The sequence below is a fragment of the Capsicum annuum genome, chromosome 10, assembly GCF_002878395.1.
Source record: "Capsicum annuum cultivar UCD-10X-F1 chromosome 10, UCD10Xv1.1, whole genome shotgun sequence".
In the NCBI taxonomy this organism is placed as follows: domain Eukaryota; kingdom Viridiplantae; phylum Streptophyta; class Magnoliopsida; order Solanales; family Solanaceae; genus Capsicum; species Capsicum annuum.
Genome location: NC_061120.1, coordinates 166,792,852 through 166,812,744, shown reverse-complemented (window position 1 = coordinate 166,812,744; position 19,893 = coordinate 166,792,852). Strand labels below are relative to the sequence as shown.

Sequence of the window (19,893 nt, the reverse complement as noted above, 5' to 3'; positions counted from 1 at the left end):
AAATATACTTCCCCATCACAGCTTTCTCCATGTCCAGAATTCTTGTTGTAACATCCTACCATTTACATTACATTGATATGGAATAACTTATCCCATGAGATATCCAATCCATCAGATAAAAGTTGTCCTATCTCTCTACCAAACGATCTCTTAACCCTATAGCATGATAATACTATTATTAAAGTTATTAACACAATATATTATGAATACTATTATGATAAAACAGTGTATAAAATACCACTTACAGTGAACTTCTGTTTCTTACGCCACATAACCATTGGTTCCCAGCTTAAACCGCTTGTATGCTCAAGCACATTTCGTACAATCACCGGTTTACCTTGGCCCAGCGTCTACAGAAGTGTAGAAGTGCATCGTCCTTTGCAGAAGTGGAATATAAGTAGTTATCATCGGAACCAACTCTTGAAGCTGCCCTGTATAAACAGTTCAGGGTCATCTCTTCTACAAATCAGCTGGGAAATCATCTGGGAAAAATTACATTGAATCAGAATCCTTTCTGCTTTTGCTTTCAAGGTTGATATCCAGTTTCTTGTTAATAGATGCTTGAGCTCTAAAACACATTTTCCACATCCACCCATTTCGACTGGAGCACAAATGATACAACTATCACAATTAGCAACCCAAGAAATTGGTTTGTTCTGGTCCTGTGGAATTTCCATATTATGAAAACTTTCAGGAAGTGGCTCTCCACCGTGCATGTAATCACAGCGTCTATCTGAATATTTGTAAACTGCTTTACAACTATTTTCTGGAAACATGCCTCTCCAAAGCTCTTTCCATACCTCTCCGAAGCTCTTGGCAGCAGCTTAGACATTGCTCATATGAGCAATCTGGGCAGCTCCGATGAAGATGGACTATTAAAGTTAAGCAGTTGTTACTGCTCCAAGGCCAAGAAATCAATAAGCATAAAACCTCCAAAAATAAGGTCTGCAATCATAACATTTCATAATAGCTGGAATAAAAAAAAAGAGAACAAGAGAGAAGATACATTACCAGTAAACTCGCTCATCATTATGACAAAGTGATTGTTTAATTTCAACTGAAGATAAAATACCCGTGATTAAAACTATTTATCAATGTAAAATTCATCAGATTCAAGTCTTGTTTTTAAAACTCAGATGCATTCCACGAATAGAAGACTCCGTTTCTAACTCCTGAATTTGTTCATGATGGATTTCTTTTAGAAAGGGAAGGAGCGTGATAATCAAATAGTGCAAATGCTCAATCTTTTCACGATCAGTGAGATCCCTTCTTGATGACATGATGCCTTAATATCATGATGCTTAAAATGCCTTTATGAGGAACACATCAGACTATGGTAGTGGGGGCTTGAATGCTGGAAGCATGAGCGGCATACTAACAACAGCCACAGGGTCATTCACTCCTTCGCAGCGGGTGAAACTCAAACACAAAGCCAAATTCGCAGGTACATAACAGGAGCCAGATGGTCATAACACTGACCTTGAATAGAAAGGTTTAGAAGAACAGGCGGGAAGAAATGGCGGTACTCAAGAGATGCAACAAATGAGAAGAACATTTTTGTTTTTTGACAAGATGAAGTAAATTAAGGAAGAAATAAAAAACATTGAACAAGCCACGTCATTCTTTCAGTAGTTGTTTTATCTTGTCATAGCGTTTGAATTGTGCGCACTTAGTTTCATTGACTGGTTCGGCAAATTGTCTTTAAAGTGTGTAGTTTTTACTGCTTTTATATGATTAATAGGTTATGTCCTTGATCGAAGTGTTCAAATGAAATCTTATGTCAAGTTCAAGGAACCGTCAATGTATCTCGCCAAATTTGGATGGATACTACATCAGACAGCAGCATGTTCAAAATAACTAAGTGGAACTTGGATTAACTTACTTGGCAATGCCTATGTACTATCACGGTCATCAACTGCTCGAACCCACAATGTTCCCCGAACATCGACACTATTGGCATTGTGACCATGTAACCGAACAATAGCAGTCAACTCACAAGCAAGCTTTCGCTTTACTCTCTCGGTTATATCTTGTTGAATCTCATTCTAGCTCTGTGCGCGCATTGCTGCAGATGCAAAGTAGTTTTCAGAGTTTGGATTGATGTTTCCATCTATCATACAGTCATGGCAAACAACCTTGCAGCCTCTTCCGGACCAACTATTCAGTCTATCATCAAAATTTATGTTTATTATGATCCTCTCATCATCGGCACAACTGGATGTTGGCCGCGAACTTTATCAGAAGATAGGTGAGAATGCTTTTTGTAACAGAATAAATGATTTCAGCTGTTATAATCAATAAAAAACCAAAACAAGTCATAAGTGGGACTTCCGTTGTTCACTTTCTCTGGATACAAAAAGGACTTTCAGAACAGCAATAACTTACTTCATAATCAGTTGGGTTGGGGCAAGTGATGATCACTGATTTTGTGAGCAGGTCAGATCCAGGTGAAGGTTACTCGAGATAAAAGACTTGATCGGGCATAGTTGATAGTGAAAATAAACCCTCCAACACTTGCCAACCCTCTTTCGTAATAGATTTTCTGCATGGAATAAGGTGCTAACATTATAGATGTTTCATAAACAATATTTTGTAATAATAAGGATAAAGATAGAGACTCTTTAACTTTTAAATAAATAAATAGCTTGTTTATGCATTTTGGTAAACAAGTCTCAATGAAGCTTGGACATCAATAGAGCCATGAAAAGTAACCGAAACTCCAGCACGAGCAGAAACTGTGTAAACACAACCTGCTGAAATTTTACTTGTAATATCTTGCTCCAGGCCTTGGCAACATTCAGTGCGATTCGTGACAACAATATAAGAACAGCCTACGTCTTCTGTAACTCCTTTATAGTTACCAGAACAAGCTGGAACCACAAATGCATTGCAGCAATTGGTGTCGCAAGCGCAAACCTTCCAAAAAGTCATGGTTAAGGATGACGTTAATAGCATCATATCTACTGGTGTTTTCACTGTTTTCCTTTGGGCTCTGTCAGAAAAATATAGTCTTCATGAACGCACTCGAAGAGAAGTGACAACAAATAATGTGTGTATCCTTATGAAGTACAGGCTTGACATGTACTTCATAAGGCTTGACATGTACACATCAGCAAGACAGCAACATAACAATAGTAGACGATAATGAACATAAGAAAAACCATGTCTGCTTCTTAATCTTCTAATACATATGTTTTACTTATACACACACCTAATGGACTGTGTTTGTTGATGGCCTAATCTAGATTTCGGGGACAATTTGCTTATGTTCATTGTTCTCCCAAGGCCTATTAAATAGTTTCTGACTATATTTTTTTAAAGATTTAGCTCATGTAGGAAATTTCTACAAAAGTCCATGCTCAAATTCCAGATACCCTTCGTATGAACAAGTATAGATTCTATTTGTCCTTAAAAAATTTCTTCCAAGAACTCCCTCTGTTTCAATTTGTTCGTCTTACTTCACTTTTTATTCTCGTATCAAAAAGAAAGTCTCTTTATATCAGAAACCTACTTCAGTCCATCAAAGTAGGTTCTTGTAGTCCCATTGAATGCTCCAGACAATGCTGTGATGCTTAAGACCCAGTTTTCAGAAGTGTTCTCATAACCCTTAAATGCCTACAATCAAAATGACCTTAACTTGTCCAAAAAATATACTATGATGCATGTTATGTAATTAAAGTGAGTAATCAGTGTCCAGTTATATTTAAACTTAAGATGATATGATCATAAAATTATCAAAGTAGGTAAAGGTTCTTAATTCAAATTAAATTGTGATCCATAATTTAAAAAAGAAATATTGACAAGTCTAAACCAATAGAAAATTCCAATATCACACATCAAGGGTATGATAAAGTCATATATAATGAAGTTGTTAAAAATATATATCGATTCTTGTAAAGCTTGTCTTGGACAAGCTGGCTGTTTTTTGCTTTTTGCTAATAAGTAGTACAATCTAGCCCTACTTGTTCTATGCAGTTAAAAGGACTTTGATACCTTTCTTACGAAAGGAAAAAGATAACACAGAAAAAGTCGGGTTGAAAGAAAAACAAAGGAGGATTTAGCAAACTAATCTGCTTTTAGAACAAAGGTGTATGTCTAAACCAGAGCTGACTAATTCACCGGACCTAATGACAAGCTTGAATTTATAAAATCGGATTTCTCCACAAACCTGGAATTTGTTGAAAGCAATTCGACGTTCAAATTCTTGGACTAAGATATCTTCTTCTCTTTTTGACATCTCCCATATATTCCCATCTTGTGTTTTTGATGTTGTTTCCCAGCCATCAGGTTTGTTTTTGAACTCAGAAGTCATGTTTGAATTGCTTAAATCATCATTAGGTGAACCAAAAATCCTGCATTTATACACACAATGAAGTGAAATTAACATACGGCAGGTGGTCATAGTATCAATATTAGCCTCACAAAGTATTATCATCAAACTACGATGATGCTAAACCCCCGAGGCAAAGTGAAAGGACAATACGACGGACAGAAAACGGGAAACAATATCAGATACCTAAATCAACCAACACATAGTTAAGGAAACAGTAATACAGAACATAAAATTGGCATATTTTATTGCCATACTACTCACTTAAACTTAGTGTTGTCAAAGACAGTGAATCCCTGAAATGAGACTCAAAATGGGTTGAGCGCTTCGACTGGCTTAATGTGCACTTTAGAGTCGTCATCAAGGATCTAAGGCATACTTTACCTTACCAAAGAGCCTCTTCTGAACAAGCAACACTAAACAATTGATATTTCACTTTATCATAAGTTTTTTAAAATTTCTTTGTTCATATATTTGTCATCATTCATTCTTATAATTATTAGTCTTAGATTAAACATATATAATTGTATGTTTTCTGCCTTTGCACATTTTTTCATTAAAGTCCATGCTTTATTTGTGCTTTACGCTTAAAACTCCAACTGATCTTAAGAGCTTTTTTTCTTGATAGCACTGTTTAAAGTATCAAAATAAGCTCACAGTTGCAAGTCTACCACTTATGGTTTCCTTTTATCATCAGTCTCTTTCAAGAGAATGTTTAGTTGAACAACTTCTCTGTCTCACCAAAATGAAGATATGTTTTCCCTTATTGTGTCAAGATTTCATATAGAGGAAAAAAAGGTCCCGAATAGGAATTATACAAATCTGAGATAGGCACTTATAATTAGGTTTACCCAAATGGCTCATACTGTAACTCAGAGGTAAAGAGGTTGTTTCTGATAATACCCTCCGTTCACGGGGAAAAAATACAAAACATGTTACTCAGACTCTTCCAAAATGTCATGTATGCATGTCAGATCCTCCAAAAATAGTGTATTTTTCAAGGATCGACACGGGTGCGGGAACATTGTTGGAAAGTCTAGGCAACGTAGAAAAATAAATAGTCCAAAAGCAGTACAAGAAATATAAGAAGTAACAAATCAGGCACAAGAACCCTATCATCCTTCTTCTCAGCACCAACAAAATATGAAAGCCCTCCTAATCTCTACAAAAAAGTATCACAATTTAGCAATTATACCTCAAAAATTTAATATTTTACACACACACACAAAAAAAAACAAAAAAGAACATACCCCTTTTTCAAAACCAAAAATTCCATGAACCAACAAAATGGCTGGCAAATCTTTAACACTTGTAACATTCTTCTTTGAATAATCAGATTTCAAATTAATCTCCAAATTATTACTATTCTTGTAAAAACAATCACTTAATGCTTGAGAAAGATCACTAGCCACAGCTGTACTAAATATGTAAAACACATAAACCAAATGAACCAAAGAACTCACAAACAGCTCTGTTAATTATAGAGCTACTTCAGTTGATCGATCAACCAATAGCTACAACACCATCACAAATTCCCAAAACAATCCCCCAGCAACGTAAATCTTTTCCCATAATTTCAATAATCTAAGCAAATAATAGTTGGTAGTATGAAAATGATGCAAATCAAAAGAAAAATAAAAAAGGACCTGGAGGTTGTAACAATAGCAAGTATTACCGAAATTCTGAAGCCCAAAGTAACGTTCTCTTTCAGGAAATTGGTTATGTAAAGCTTTCTCGAGTTTCAAACCAGTTGCACCCATCACACTTCATTCCCGGTATTAGCCAGGTTTCTTCGAGTTCTGGATACACCCACTCAACGCCTTAATACTACAACATCAAAATTTGCACGACCTTCTGTTACCTCTTCAAAAAAGATAAAAACTGCACCTCCTTAATTGATATATCTATGTGAAGCACGTATCAAAGAAAAATTTCGTACAAGTCAAATAGCATGACAACTTTAAAAATGTAAAGTAAGGTCGTGTACAATAAATCCATTTAGTCCTCCGACCCTTCTCCAGACCCCTAATCTTAGCGGGACCTAAGTGGTCCGAAATATCCTTTTTAAGAAGCTAATGCAGGCATTTTAGGTATTTCCAAGTTCAATCCTGTTTATTACTAATACATATGTGCTTTAAGCTGCAAACAAATAGCAAAAGTACACATATGGATAATAACAACAGTGCAAAAAAACTTCATCTTTATTCTATTTGTTGGCTTAAAATAATACTTCCATTTATTCTATAGCAAAATCATTTTGGCGTTCCCTGAGAACGATCTTAGTATAGATAGCCTTATTTAATTTTCAGAACATCAACATTAAGAAACATGCTTAAATTAATTACTAAGTATAGAAATTTATATGTAATTTAGAAATTGTATTTATCTAACAATCTTCAAAAATATATATATTTAGTGGCAAAAAAAATCTACAATCTTGCAAATATATCTATGAGGTGCCAGAGATAAGCCTAGTAATTGATAATAATGTTGGCCACAAAATCATAAAACACGAAATTGCCAACATCACCAGAGGTTGAAAGAACGTCGATGTCGCAGTTGAACACAAAAATAATATATTAAATTTGAGTTGAATCTGAATAGCAGCCTTGGAGAAACTGAAATTTGAGGTGAATCGGAATTGCAGCCATGGAGATACTGACCGGGCAAGGGATATGCTGAAGAGAAAGGACCGTCATACACTATAATCATCGGGACTTTCAATTAAAAAGTACAAACAGGTCCAATTAAGTAAAAGTTCTACAACTTTTTAAACTTAGGTAGGAGGAACAAAAGTTTTTTGAATTTTTCTTTTTAGTTTTTGTGTTTCAATAACTTGTCTTCATTGTAGAACAACTTTAGTAGTTATTTGATAACTGAGCGTAATTATCGAATAATTACCAAAGTTATTCAATAACTGTACAAGTTATTCAATAATTAAATGCAGTTTTTGAATAACTGCGTCTAGTTGTTGAATAACAGTTATTTAACAATTAAGAGAAGTTGTTCAATAACTGTGAGAAATTATTCAGATAATTAATGTAATTATCCAAAAAATTATTCCAATTGTTTAAGGGGACAAGTTTATGGGACTCATTTGTCCTTTTTTCTAATTAAAAACTTGGAAGGCCTTCTGGCTTATTTTTCTCATAATCATCTAGATGTTTCCATACAATGTGAGCAAAATATCTTGAATTGTCATTGTATTAGTTATGAAATTATGATAATGCCCTTCGTAGTCACCAAAAACCTTCATCTAAGTTAAATTAAATATTATAAGTCATTTAAATATTAAAAACTTTATAATATTTAATAAAAAATAAAATAGATGTAAAATAATAAATTACTTCATGATGTTTTGAATTAATTTGACATCTTATATGAGGTATACTTAAATTTTTTCATAAGTATTTTTATAGCATCAATTTCAATTAGTTATTATGAGTCATTTAAGACATGCCTACTTCGCTATTTTAATCATGATATTTGGTTGACATCAAAAATATATCAATATCGCTTAAACTAAAATAGAGGAAAAAGTATTATAAATCACAATAATTAAAAACTTAAATTATTTTAAAAATATTTTTGGTTATCAATGCCATAAAAATTTGAATAGGGAGAGTATTATAAATTAGTTAACAACTTAAAATAGTAAATTACAATGTCAAAAAAATATTATAAATTAGAATAATTAACAACTTAAAATATCTAAAGAAACAATTAATATGTTATATTTTTTAAAAAAATATATTATTTATAAATTACACAAAAAGTACAATAAATTGCAATAGTTAACAACTTGAAATATTTTAAAAATAATTAATTTATTATATATTTTCAAAAAATACGTAAAAAATATATTAATTACAATAATTAACAGCTAAAAAAATTTAAAATATAAAATATTTGATTGACTCTTGAAATCTTATAAGTGTCATATTAACAATTTAAATTATCAATAAATAAATTTTTTAATTAAATGATAAAATTATACATAACATAGAATTTTTAAATATCGACATTACCCCCTCACATCAATCCCACGAGCCTCTTATCCATTCTCATTGAACGACGGTCGGGGAGCAAATCCAACTAGAAAAACTCACATTGGGCCTAGGGATAATCAGGCTCGAATTGATGACTTCCAACACGTCAAGGTGACACTCTACCGCTGAGTTATATCCCTTCCCCAATTACGGTTGAAGCAATTGAAACAGATATATTATAAATGTCAATTTTACTTTTTTTTTTTTAAAAAATATTATTAATTTTTTAATATTAAATTTCATATAATAATTAATTAGGGATGATATAGTAAAATCACGAAACAAATAGGCAGGTGACAAGCAGGGATGTCGATAGAGTGGAGTCTGCTTTAGCAGCTCCACTCCCACTTCTTATATGAGAAGAAGTAATATCTTATATTTCACATTTTTTGTTGAATAATTTCCTATTTTTTTTTTTTGGATATAAGTGTTTGCAACATAATTTAATTCATGAAAAATAAACTTCAACCACAAATAAAAATATGAAGAAACAATAATTTTATTGATAAACGATGTGGGTACAAATCTGTTCCTCCCTTAATTTTCTAGGGCCGTCAGTAGTGTATTTCTCGAATGTAGGGAGATTTGGACATGAATTCTAGGGTCGTCAGTAGTGTATTTCTTGAATGCAGGAAGATTTGGACATGAATTTCTGCACAATTTGAGGGCCGTTAGTGACATATTTTCTGAACGTAGGAATTTTTGGATTTGATCTTCATGAAAGGAGGATTTATAGATTTAGTGGCATATTTTCCGAATGTAGGAATTTTTGGATTTGATCTCCATGAAAGAAGGATTTGTGGATCTTCTTGATGTATTTGATTATCAAAAAGAGAAGATTTTGATCCTTTTGTGATATTCCATGAGTTTATGGAATTATCTAGAGATATTTGATTTATTTATGAATATCTCATGAATTTGTCGATCTTGGAGATGCCTCTTTAAAGGGATATTTACCCCCTTTATATAGGCGTAATTTAGGTTTTAGGTAGAGTAGCCACCAAATTAGATTTAGGGTAAAGTATCCCCCAAAACTCTAATAAAAATTGAACTCTTTTTGTAGAGTCCACAAAATTTCAATGTCTACAAATGGCCCCTACTTTAAGGCTATCGGAGTGTAGACTTGATGAAACTCAAAGACGAGTCTTGAAGTACCGCTTTCATTTTTACGATCCCACAGCTACAGATTTGCATATTTGATTTATGAGAGAAGAGATGAAGGACAGATTTGGTCCCACTGGGCGTGCCAGAATTTGTTGGACAGTAAAATTTTTGAGGTCGAAAATAAATAATCGAGGAAAAAAAATATTGCAATAGTCAATTTATTGATTTTAATATATGAGTGTTACAATCTCTATGAATCCTCTAATTCGCCTTTTCAAATATAAATTCAAGGGCTTAAAGCTTGATCTTGAATTTGAACTTGATTTGTTGATTTGAGGGACTTAATCTTGACTTGTGCTTGAATTCAAGGGCTTTTGAGCTTATTTTTGAATATTGCGGTCTTGATCTTGAATTTTGATGAACTCGATTTGAATGCTTGAGCTTTTTAGAGAAATTACGGCATTTGATCCACAAACTTTCTCTTGCTTCTTGTTGGAGTCCGGGAGGGGGGGTCTTTTTCTGAATTATGAGACCCCTATTTATAGTTGTGGAAAGGAAAGAATCATGATGAAAATGGACTTTCTTTGACCAATCAAATTCAAGTGACGTGGCGCCTTTTATGGGCTTTGATTTCATTAGGCCTATTGCATCATTTTGACATGTGGCATGATTATATTGGCTTCTTTACTTGACTTGACATGCCACGTCATTTGACATGTGACACTTCTTTGGGCCTCTAGAATATGATAATATCTTGGGCTTCACAAAGTTGGCTCATCTTTTATAGCCCGAATTAATGGGCTAACCTAATAAAAATTGAACTTTAATTAAATCCATACATGTTTGGACTTAAATAATTAATCCAATTATATTAATCGACAATATTTATTTGGGACTAATCTATTTTGAATTTAACATAATCCGAATTTCGTACGGATTTCAATTTAATAAAATTTCATTGCCCATAAAATGTCCTTTACTTCAAGACTTGTACAGATATTTAATCTTTTTGAGACTACACTTGAAGTATGATTTATTTAAACATGCTTCCTTTGTGCTTCAAAGATTTCCATAAAGCTGAACCATGCAATTTATGTATTGATATCGCCCCTAAAAAATCTCTTATTATATTTTTCATTCTCTACACGTAAGACTCGTTGGTTAGGCATGACATCCTATTTCAAATAGATTTTGAAAAACTTTTTACCACCTTACTTAGCCAGGAATAAAAATCTTCCAATTTGAATTTATATTGGAGAAGGAAACAACCCCTAATTTGAATTTGTATGGGAGAAGAAAATAACCTCCAATTTGAATTTGTATTGGAGATGGAAACTCTTTCAATTTCTATTGAGGAAGGAAACAACCTCCAATTTGAATTAGTATGGGAGAAGGAAACAACCTCTAATTTGATTTTGTATGGGAGAAGAAAACAACCTCCAATTTAAATTTGTATAGGAGATGAAAGCTCTTCCAATTCAAATTTATATTGGAGAAGGAAACATACATCCTACAACTCTATAAAAGGATGTAGGTTTCACACTTTTTCAATATCAATTTTGGGTTTTCAAGCCATGAACAATATTGAGGTAATTTTTTTCCCCTCTTACTTTTCTTTTATTTTCGTCACTATTTTTCAGCACAACATCTTAGTGGTAGAAAATTTATATCTTATTGTAGGGAATATTGAAATCACGAACCGTTTGATATTCCAAAAACTAGACTCCAATATCTATAACATATCAAAAATTCAGCTTTAAATTTCATCAATATAATTCTTGATAATTTTTTGAATTTAGCCCTGAATTTTATCATACTGAAAATTTCAGATCTGCGCGTCTTTACTAAAACTTTCATATCTTGAAGAAGGAATGAAGAAATTGCAAGACGCTTGATTCTTGCGAAACTAGACACAAAGATTACAGTATATCCGGAATTCATAATTTAATACTTTTGAGATTATTTTAGGTGTTATCCCAAAATCAACATTGAGTTTTGATGCATCAGCAATTTCAGATTTATGCGACATCACCAAAAATATTATATCTCAATGTGGAGGTATTGAAATTATGATCCTCTTAATTTTATAGATCCCGGAAACATGCATATATAACATATCCAAAATTTAAATTTTAGCACTTCTTGGATTGTTCTAGATGATTTTTTGATGTCGATCTTATATGCTGTTCGACAAAGGATTCCAGATTTGCACTGCCTCACCAAATAATTTATATCTTGATGTGGGACCATCACCACCAAAGAGTGTTTTATTGCTTCAAATTAGATTTTGAGGGTTTTATTCTCATCAAGGCATCTTGTCCCAATCCAAGTTGGCCATATACAACTTTCAAGATCGCAACTCTCTGATAGGTAACATCCTTTCTATTTGTGTTTTTACTTTCTTTGTTGATTCTTTTTTTGTTTTGTTTGGAGAATTGAAATAGATAGCAATATGTAACAATCGGCTTAGGTTGCGAGATTTTAACTTCGCCTCCGTCACCTTAAGTCCAAATAATTTTACTGGTGGTAGAGTCGAAAGAAAAAGCCAAACAAACCCTTTGTGAAAACTCTAGTCCATTCGAGGTGAGAATGTTAAGACGGATGCAACTATGAAATTAGGAAGAAGACCTCATTCGAACCACTTTTCAACATTATATTTTTTGGGTGTGATGAAACTCAAACCACCCGAGCAAATGACGAACTTGGGAGATAGGGTGCAAGATCCTTATATTTTGGAGTTTGTCATTTCGAGAGGGAAAGATGACGCCCCTCACTTGAAGGTCGATAAAGGCAAAATTCAATATGTAACAAGTGAATTTTTGATGTTCTCATTGATACCTAACGAGCCTATTCAGAAATTTGATATGAAGTTGGGTAAAAAATTCAAATCTATGAAGTGGCGAGATAGAGGCCACATCACCACAGCCTCGCTTCTGTCCGGTTTAATCTTAGAATATCTGAATCTTCTGTGCCACTGCCGTTCAATGCATTATGAGAGAAAGTTGGGACGGAGATTAAAATATTCCAAGTGGAACCATAAACGGCAGTTGATTTTATTTTTGTTTATATATAGCCCATGAAATTGAGGTGATGAAGCATGTTTAGAACGAGTACAAGAAAGGGAAAGTGTGAAATTATTGTGTTTTGGATTGACTAGGGGAGTGTAGAGGAGCCAAAATTGGTTCTCAGGTACAGCGATCATGGCCCCATGCCACAACGATCGCAGTAGCTGAGTCACCACGATTGTGGAAATCTGACCGCAATCATCGTCGAATCAGTTTAAAAGACCATCCAACTGCCCATTCTCCGCCACACTCTTTTCTCAACTTTTCTCTCATAAATTACATCCATAATCTGTAAAATTTAGCGTAATCAAGTTGCTCATTGCATCCCTGCGCATCCTAAACTATGGTACGTGTCTAATAACTTGAATTGTATCTATTATTGGCCTAAAACTTGTACTTTAGGAGTAGGCCTGAAATAGTGTTTCCAATTGTTAAACTTATGCATAAATGTGATTAATTGTATGGTACACTATTGTAGTTGGTATACATACCGATGGGGAAGTCTTGAGTACCCAAAATTTGGGGTCATATTTTAAGAGCACAATCAAGCACTTAGGGTTTAAGTTTCATGAGCATGATGATTAAATGGTTAGTAGGAACTCAAATTGGGGTTGAAAGTTGGTATTTGGTACTGTTGCAAACTTGGTCAAAATTGGTCTCAGATACTGCAATCGTGGTTATTGGGGTTGCGATCCTGGTCAAGGGACCATGATCGCTACATTTGAGAGCAGTTTCTATCTTAGACCAAAAATTTTGCATGCCCATTTTTCACCCCAAAACCCATTATAACACTGTCCCATAAGTTTATCTGATTAACCTAGCATGGTTTTGGTGTGAAAATACTAATGATCGTCCTTGTTGTGTTGCTTACAGGTACTCATCCACAAAATGGGAGATTATGACCATATCTACTTCATGGCTCCAGAGTGTCACAGCCTCTACCACAGTGACCTCCCTAGGACGTAGCTACTCCCGAAAATGGGTATTTGCATGGACAAAGTGTCGGAGAAATTACTGGCATTTCACACTAGGCTCGTTGTTATCGGGTGGATATGCTTTGTCCCAAACTCCTGTTTTGCCAATGAGAAATGATTTGCCCCAGTTTGGGTCGTGTCATAAGATATGTTTCATATAAAATAACCATAATAACAAGACGAAACATAGAGTGGAATATTCAAATAGTGACTCTAAAGTTTAAAACATACAAAATTTGTTCTTTAATTTGAAACTAGATGGTATCATTGACTTGGATTAGTTCACCATAGGCTATATGTATCCGATAAGCACTTGATCATTTAAGCCCCAATCCATGTTTGTCACATGGATAGATATTCAATTACTTAGGACAGACAATCATCCTCATTGAGGGGAAATAAGGTCATCCAATTATGGATCAAACTATCCCTACATCGACAAAACATAAGTTCTGACTGTTGAGATATTTGGACTTAGATTATCTTGGTTAGCCATATAATTCTCTTTAAGCTCATATTTTAGTATCTTCATATCATCAAAAATCATTAGAAAATATTCCATTTCCACTAAAAGCCTAGACTATAGCTAGTATCGTCACACTAAGACTTGCAAGTCATCTATTTCATCTCATATAACCAAAATCAATGTTGTCAATTTCTTATGCCCATAGTGTCAATGTCATGTATAATTTGGTCCTTGAATATCAATCAAATTCATTTCTAAAATTTGTCAATCATTTAAGGCCATAATTTCTAAAACTCATACGTAAAATAATTTAACATGAATCCATTCATTCCTATTTCATCATAACGCTAACATACGATAATTCATTCCAAGCAATAAGGATTATTGATGCAAAACATTACATTAAATAAATGAGGAGATAAGTAAAATAATTAAAGTGACCTCCCTTGATTCAATTCATCAAGTAGTTAAAGGAAACCTTAAGAAAAGAGTTTCGTCACAAGTTAATGTTTTTCTAAAAATTTCAAAGTATAGTTTCCAATCGTATCTCAAGATTTGAAATATATATACATATACAAGTATTTGGGTTGTGGATAGCAAATTTGATCTTTTCGAAGAAGGATGATCACCTTATTACATTTCGTAGTTCAGTGGTCAAGACTTAGATAGACTTTTTGCTTCTTAGAAAAGGGGATAAAGCGCTATGTAAAGACTGTAAAGTCATACCTAGCGAGAATCTCTCGACTTAACATAGGTTGTTGGTGATGGACTTGGTTATCAATAAGGGAAAAAAGAAGAGAAGTAGGGAGGCACGACCCAGGATTAAGTAGGGTAGCTTGACTTTGGCTAGTACTTTGGAGATAGAAGAGAAGTTGAAGAGTAGGGGGGCTTGGGAGAGTAGAGGGTGTATGGATAATATGTGGGAGACGACTGCCAGTTGCATTAGGGAGACCGCTAGAGAGGTGTTGGGTGTCTCGAGAGTTTGATATGGCAAACATCGAGGAGACTGGTAGTGGAACGAAGAGGTCAAGAGAAAGGTGGAGTTTAATAAGGTGGCTTATGAAAAGTTGGTTGGGAGCAAGGATGATGAGGAAAGGCAAAATAATAAGGAGGAGTATAAGGTAGCTACAAGAGAGGCTAATTTAGCGATTACGATAGATAAGACAATAACTTTTGAGAGTTTATATGCGGCTTTAGAGAAAAAAGACCGAGATAAGAAGTTGTATAGGATAGCCAAGGCTAGGGAATGGAGGTCTCGTGACCTTGACCAAGTGAAGTACATCAAAGAAGAGGATGGTTTAGTATTGGTTGAGGTTGCCCTCATTAGGGAGAGGTGGCAGTCCTATTTTTATAAATTTTTGAATGATGAGGGTGACAAATATTCCATGTTGGGAGGCTTAGAGATATCCGAAAAGGGTCGCGATTATAGTTCTTGTAGGCGTATTGAGGTTGAGGAGGTTAAGAGAGCTATTCGTAGGATGTGGCAGGGTAGGACGATGGGGCCAGACGAGATTCCAGTAGATTTTTGGAAGAGCACTAGCGGGGCAGGTTTGGAGTGGTTGACAAGGTTGTTTAACATTATTTTTAGAGCTGCTAAGATGCCTGAAGCATGGAGGTAGAGCACGATGCTTCCAGTGTATAAAAATAATGCAGACATTCAGAGTTGTAACAACTATAGAGGTATTAAGTTATTGAGTCATACTATGAAGGTTTGGGAAAGGGTGGTAGAGTTGAGGATGAAGAGGATCATGATGATCTCTGAGAATCAGTTTGGTTTCATGCCTAGTTGCTCGACCACTGAGGCCATTCACCTTGTGACGAGATTAGTGGAGCAGTTTCGAGAAAGGAATGACTTGTACATGATGTTTATTGATCTAGAGAAGATATATGACAGAGTTCCCAAGGAGATTCTATGGAGGTGCTTGGAGGATAGAGGGGTTCCCGTGGCGTACACTAGGTCGATTCAGAATATGTATAATGGTGTGAAGACTCGTGTGAGAATGAAAGGTGGAGATTTGAAGCACTTCACAGTTTTGATAGGGTTGCACCAGGGATCGACTCTTAGCCCGTTTCTATTTGCCTTGGTGATGAATATTTTGACGCGACATATCCAAGGGGAGGTACCTTGGTTTATGTTATTTACAGATGATGTGGTTCTAATCGACGAGACTTGGGGTGAATTTAATGATAAGTTGGAGATTTGGAGACAAACGCTTGAATTTAAAGGTTTTCGATTAAGTAGAACCAAGACAGAGTAATTGGAGTGTAAGTTCAGTGATATGTCCCAAGAATATGGAGTGGTTGTGAAGCTAGACTCTCAGTTCATCCAGAAGAGGGAGAGTTTCAAGTATCTGGGGTCCATAATTCAGGGTAATGGTGAGATTGGGATGGATGTGTGGACATACCAGGAAAGATAGGGTGAGGAATGAGATTATTCGGGATAAGGTGAGAGTTACCTTAGTGAAGGATACGTTGCGAGAAGTGAGGCTACGTTGGTTCGGGCATGTGATAAGGAGGGACCCTGATGCTCCAGTACGGAGGTGTGAGAATCTGGCTATGGATGGTTTTAAGCGGGCTAGAGGTAGACCGAATAAATATTGGAGGGAGGTGATTAGGCATGATATGGAGATATTACAGCTTACAAAGAACATGACCCTTGATAGGAAGGTGTGGAGGACATAGATTAGGGTAGAGGGTTAGTGGGTGGGAGCACGACGGTAGTAATAGGGGAGTGATCCTTTGGGTCTGGAGTTTCTGGTTCGTAGTGTTGTGGCTGTAGTTTTTGGGGCTAATGGTGTTGGGTTTTTTGCATCCTGTACTAGTTTATTATGCACTTATCTTTTGTGTTTGTTATACTATTAGTTTGTTTTGTGTGCCATACTAGTTTATATGTGCTTACTTTTTGTGGTTATACTGTTATTGGTCCTAAGCCGGGGGTCTATCGGAAACAACCTCTCTACCTCTCTTGAGGTAGTGGTATGGTCTGCATACACTCTACCCTTCCTAGACCCCACTAGGTGGGAATACACTGGGTATGTTGTTGTTGTTGCAACTTTGAAAAGATACTTCAAAGAAAGGTTGTCCTACATACTATAGAAATAAGAATGCCAATGAATCTTAAAAACATTCTTAAACCTAGCTTCTTTCAAACCTTGGGAGCTTTTGAACTTTAGAGAGGATGATAAGATGGTTCCAATCATGACATAGGGTAATTAGATGGTTAGGGAAATGCTTAGAACAGTTAAGGGACAATTTAGGTAAGAAAATAACAAAAATGCTCTTTAATTTCCATCAAAATTGACGTTGGGGTTAGGGTAGTTTTAATCCACAAATAACTGACATTGGGGTACCCAAACGACGTGGGTTTGGGGTTAAAAGGGGTAGAAATACCAAAAAGCCCATATTAAAATGTGCAGGAATTTTGTTCCCATCCATTTTGACTTACCTTACGACCCATTACGACTGGTCATGAGTCATGGTCTAAGAATTGATAACGCTTAACTCACTCCCATAATTTAGAGGTGAGGCGATCATTGTCACGTAACCCAATTTGAATTGGGGTTGAATCTCAAGAAGCGAATTATAGACTTCAAATCCTATGGTTGCTCAAATTACTATGAGGTTACCCGGAATTCTAACAAAAACGATATGTAAAATAAAATGAGGGGATTTGTTTGGAAACTTTTGTACAATCTTTAGCAAATGATCAAGAGATGACATTTTTGTTTTAAGCAACAATGTTGGGGAAATCATGGGATTATGTCTACCTAAAGGTAAAAGTATATGGGTTAATGATGGTTTAACATGAAATTTAGTTGTTAACTAAAGGATAGGCTAGGTCGAAGGTCATTGTGGTTAATCTTTTGATAAAACCACAACGTATCATCCGTTGTCTCTTTCGAGCACCTAACAAGTGTGAAATTCGTAATCATCCAAAACCTCAATTAAGCATCCTTATTTCAAGGATGATGCTCTTAAAATGATTTACACTTCTATTACACTTATTTCAAAGATTGAAAAAGAAAGAAAACCATAGGCTTAATTGTCCACCATTTCCTTGTCCCCCTATAACCCCCTTTCAAGGATACTATGGGTTACCTCATATTCGCCTCATCCCTCTTTTGAGGATGATTAAAGTGTTTCTAGAGTTTGGAGTTTTCACCGATCAAATCCACTTGGAGATTTGGGGATTTCACCCATCAAATTCCAACTCATAAGCTCAAGAAATGGTGAAATCTTTACTCAACAACTAACAATCATGCAAACACAACAATACCCTCACACAAATTACACTCTAGTTCAACATAATCCCTAGACTAAAAAAGTTAACTACTCATTATATAGGGAAAAAAGAGAATTTTACCAAGTGGTGCATCCATGGAGTTCATAATAGGAAAGGGTAAAATAATCTTTAATTCCACATTTTAATTTTTCTAACTTCCCTTTGGAACAATAATAAAAATGAATAATCAGATTTTCACTCTCAAATTCTAGGGTTCTTCCCTCTTTCCTCTAAAGTGTTTTGAATTCTCCATATAAATCTTGCTTTAGCTGTCTAATTTACCTTAATTCGCTTTACACATTCCTTCCCTAGGCCGTGGTCACAGAGCTTTGGCTGCAATCACACAACCGCGGCTGTGGCTATGATCGAGTAATCGAGTTGTGTTGGACAAAGTTGACCAACCATGATCATGTTCCTATGATCGTGATTGTGTTACTTGAGGCTAGGTAAATTTTCTGCCTAGCTGACAGCGATCGCGGTGTTCAGACCGCGACTACGGTACCCGAGGCCCTTTTTGCTCTAAGTCTTCGGCAGCACTCATCCTACTTCCTTTATTCACTCAGAATGAGATAATATGCATGAACGATGATCGCGAATGACTGGTAAAATCACCACTCATCAACACCCCCAACTTAAAGCTTTTGATTGTCCTCAAGCAATACTACCTTTTACTATGAGATAATAAGCATTGCACACTACCTTTAAAGATCCAATTGACTTCCACTATAGTCGCAACCACAAGTAGCTCATTGCACACGAGCTATGCTAATATCACTACACCCCTCATTATGCAATTCTCAAGGATGCATAAGATTTTAAAGAGCAACCAAGTAACAATGACTAATACTCTAGAGGTGGCTCACTTTTGGCTATAATTAAGCTATACTCCATTTGCCTCTTTTCTATGGAGGTGACAAAAATCACCCACCTTAACTTGTTCACATGCCATCCTCATAAGAAAGAGAATTTCGACACACCAAACTACCAAATAAGTAACAAGGGATTTTAAGTGCAAGAACTCTCTCCCTCACAAAAGAAATCTCGATGCAACAAGTGTCATACCATAGGCTTGCCCTTATTTTCAATATCCACTACAAAGAAAGTAAATGGTTCGAGATCTCAAAGGACTTTCTAAGCTTGTAACGTAGGTTTGGGTTAGGGTGGGATATCATTGAGGAACAATATAACTATACCCTTCCTTGAGCACCTTCATCACACTTGATAATCCTCCTTTTTCGACTAAGGGCCACTCTTCTTTATTTTCTTGCTTTTCGTGTACCTTTTTTTTTTTTTGCTTCCATAGTTCACTACTTTTCTCTTATTTTATTTTCTTGCAACTTTCATGCAATTTTATTCTAGTCATTTATTTTCACAGTTTAGGCACATATGAAATTTCACTAATGTAACGCCCCGATTTTCTGAATCGAAATGCTACACGGTGCTCATGACCCCGAGGGACCACAAGCTAACCCATGACTGGTATCTGTACCTGTACACTACATAATATACATACAATACGCGGAAAACCTAAACATGTAGGCCATAAGGTTCAACTGAAGAGATATAGTAGTAACATCCATGGGGTAATGAATACCCAAAATAGCTGAATATAAAACTAAATAC

The 19,893-nt window shown here is 35.2% G+C and overlaps 1 protein-coding gene across 9 annotated transcripts; it reads right to left on the bottom strand.

Moving 5' to 3' along the window:
- Positions 1–469: 469 nt before the first annotated feature.
- On the bottom strand, positions 470–7,147 carry LOC124888144 (lysine-specific demethylase JMJ25-like; the record flags this gene model as incomplete). Of its 9 annotated transcripts, none has more annotated exon segments than XM_047398575.1 (7): positions 470–895; positions 1,012–1,057; positions 1,883–2,285; positions 2,386–2,542; positions 2,751–2,992; positions 4,169–4,352; positions 6,006–7,147. In XM_047398575.1, a coding segment is annotated over 1 exon segment (307 nt), but the record flags the coding sequence as incomplete, so codon positions are not given.
- Between the last annotated feature and the right edge of the window lie 12,746 nt (positions 7,148–19,893).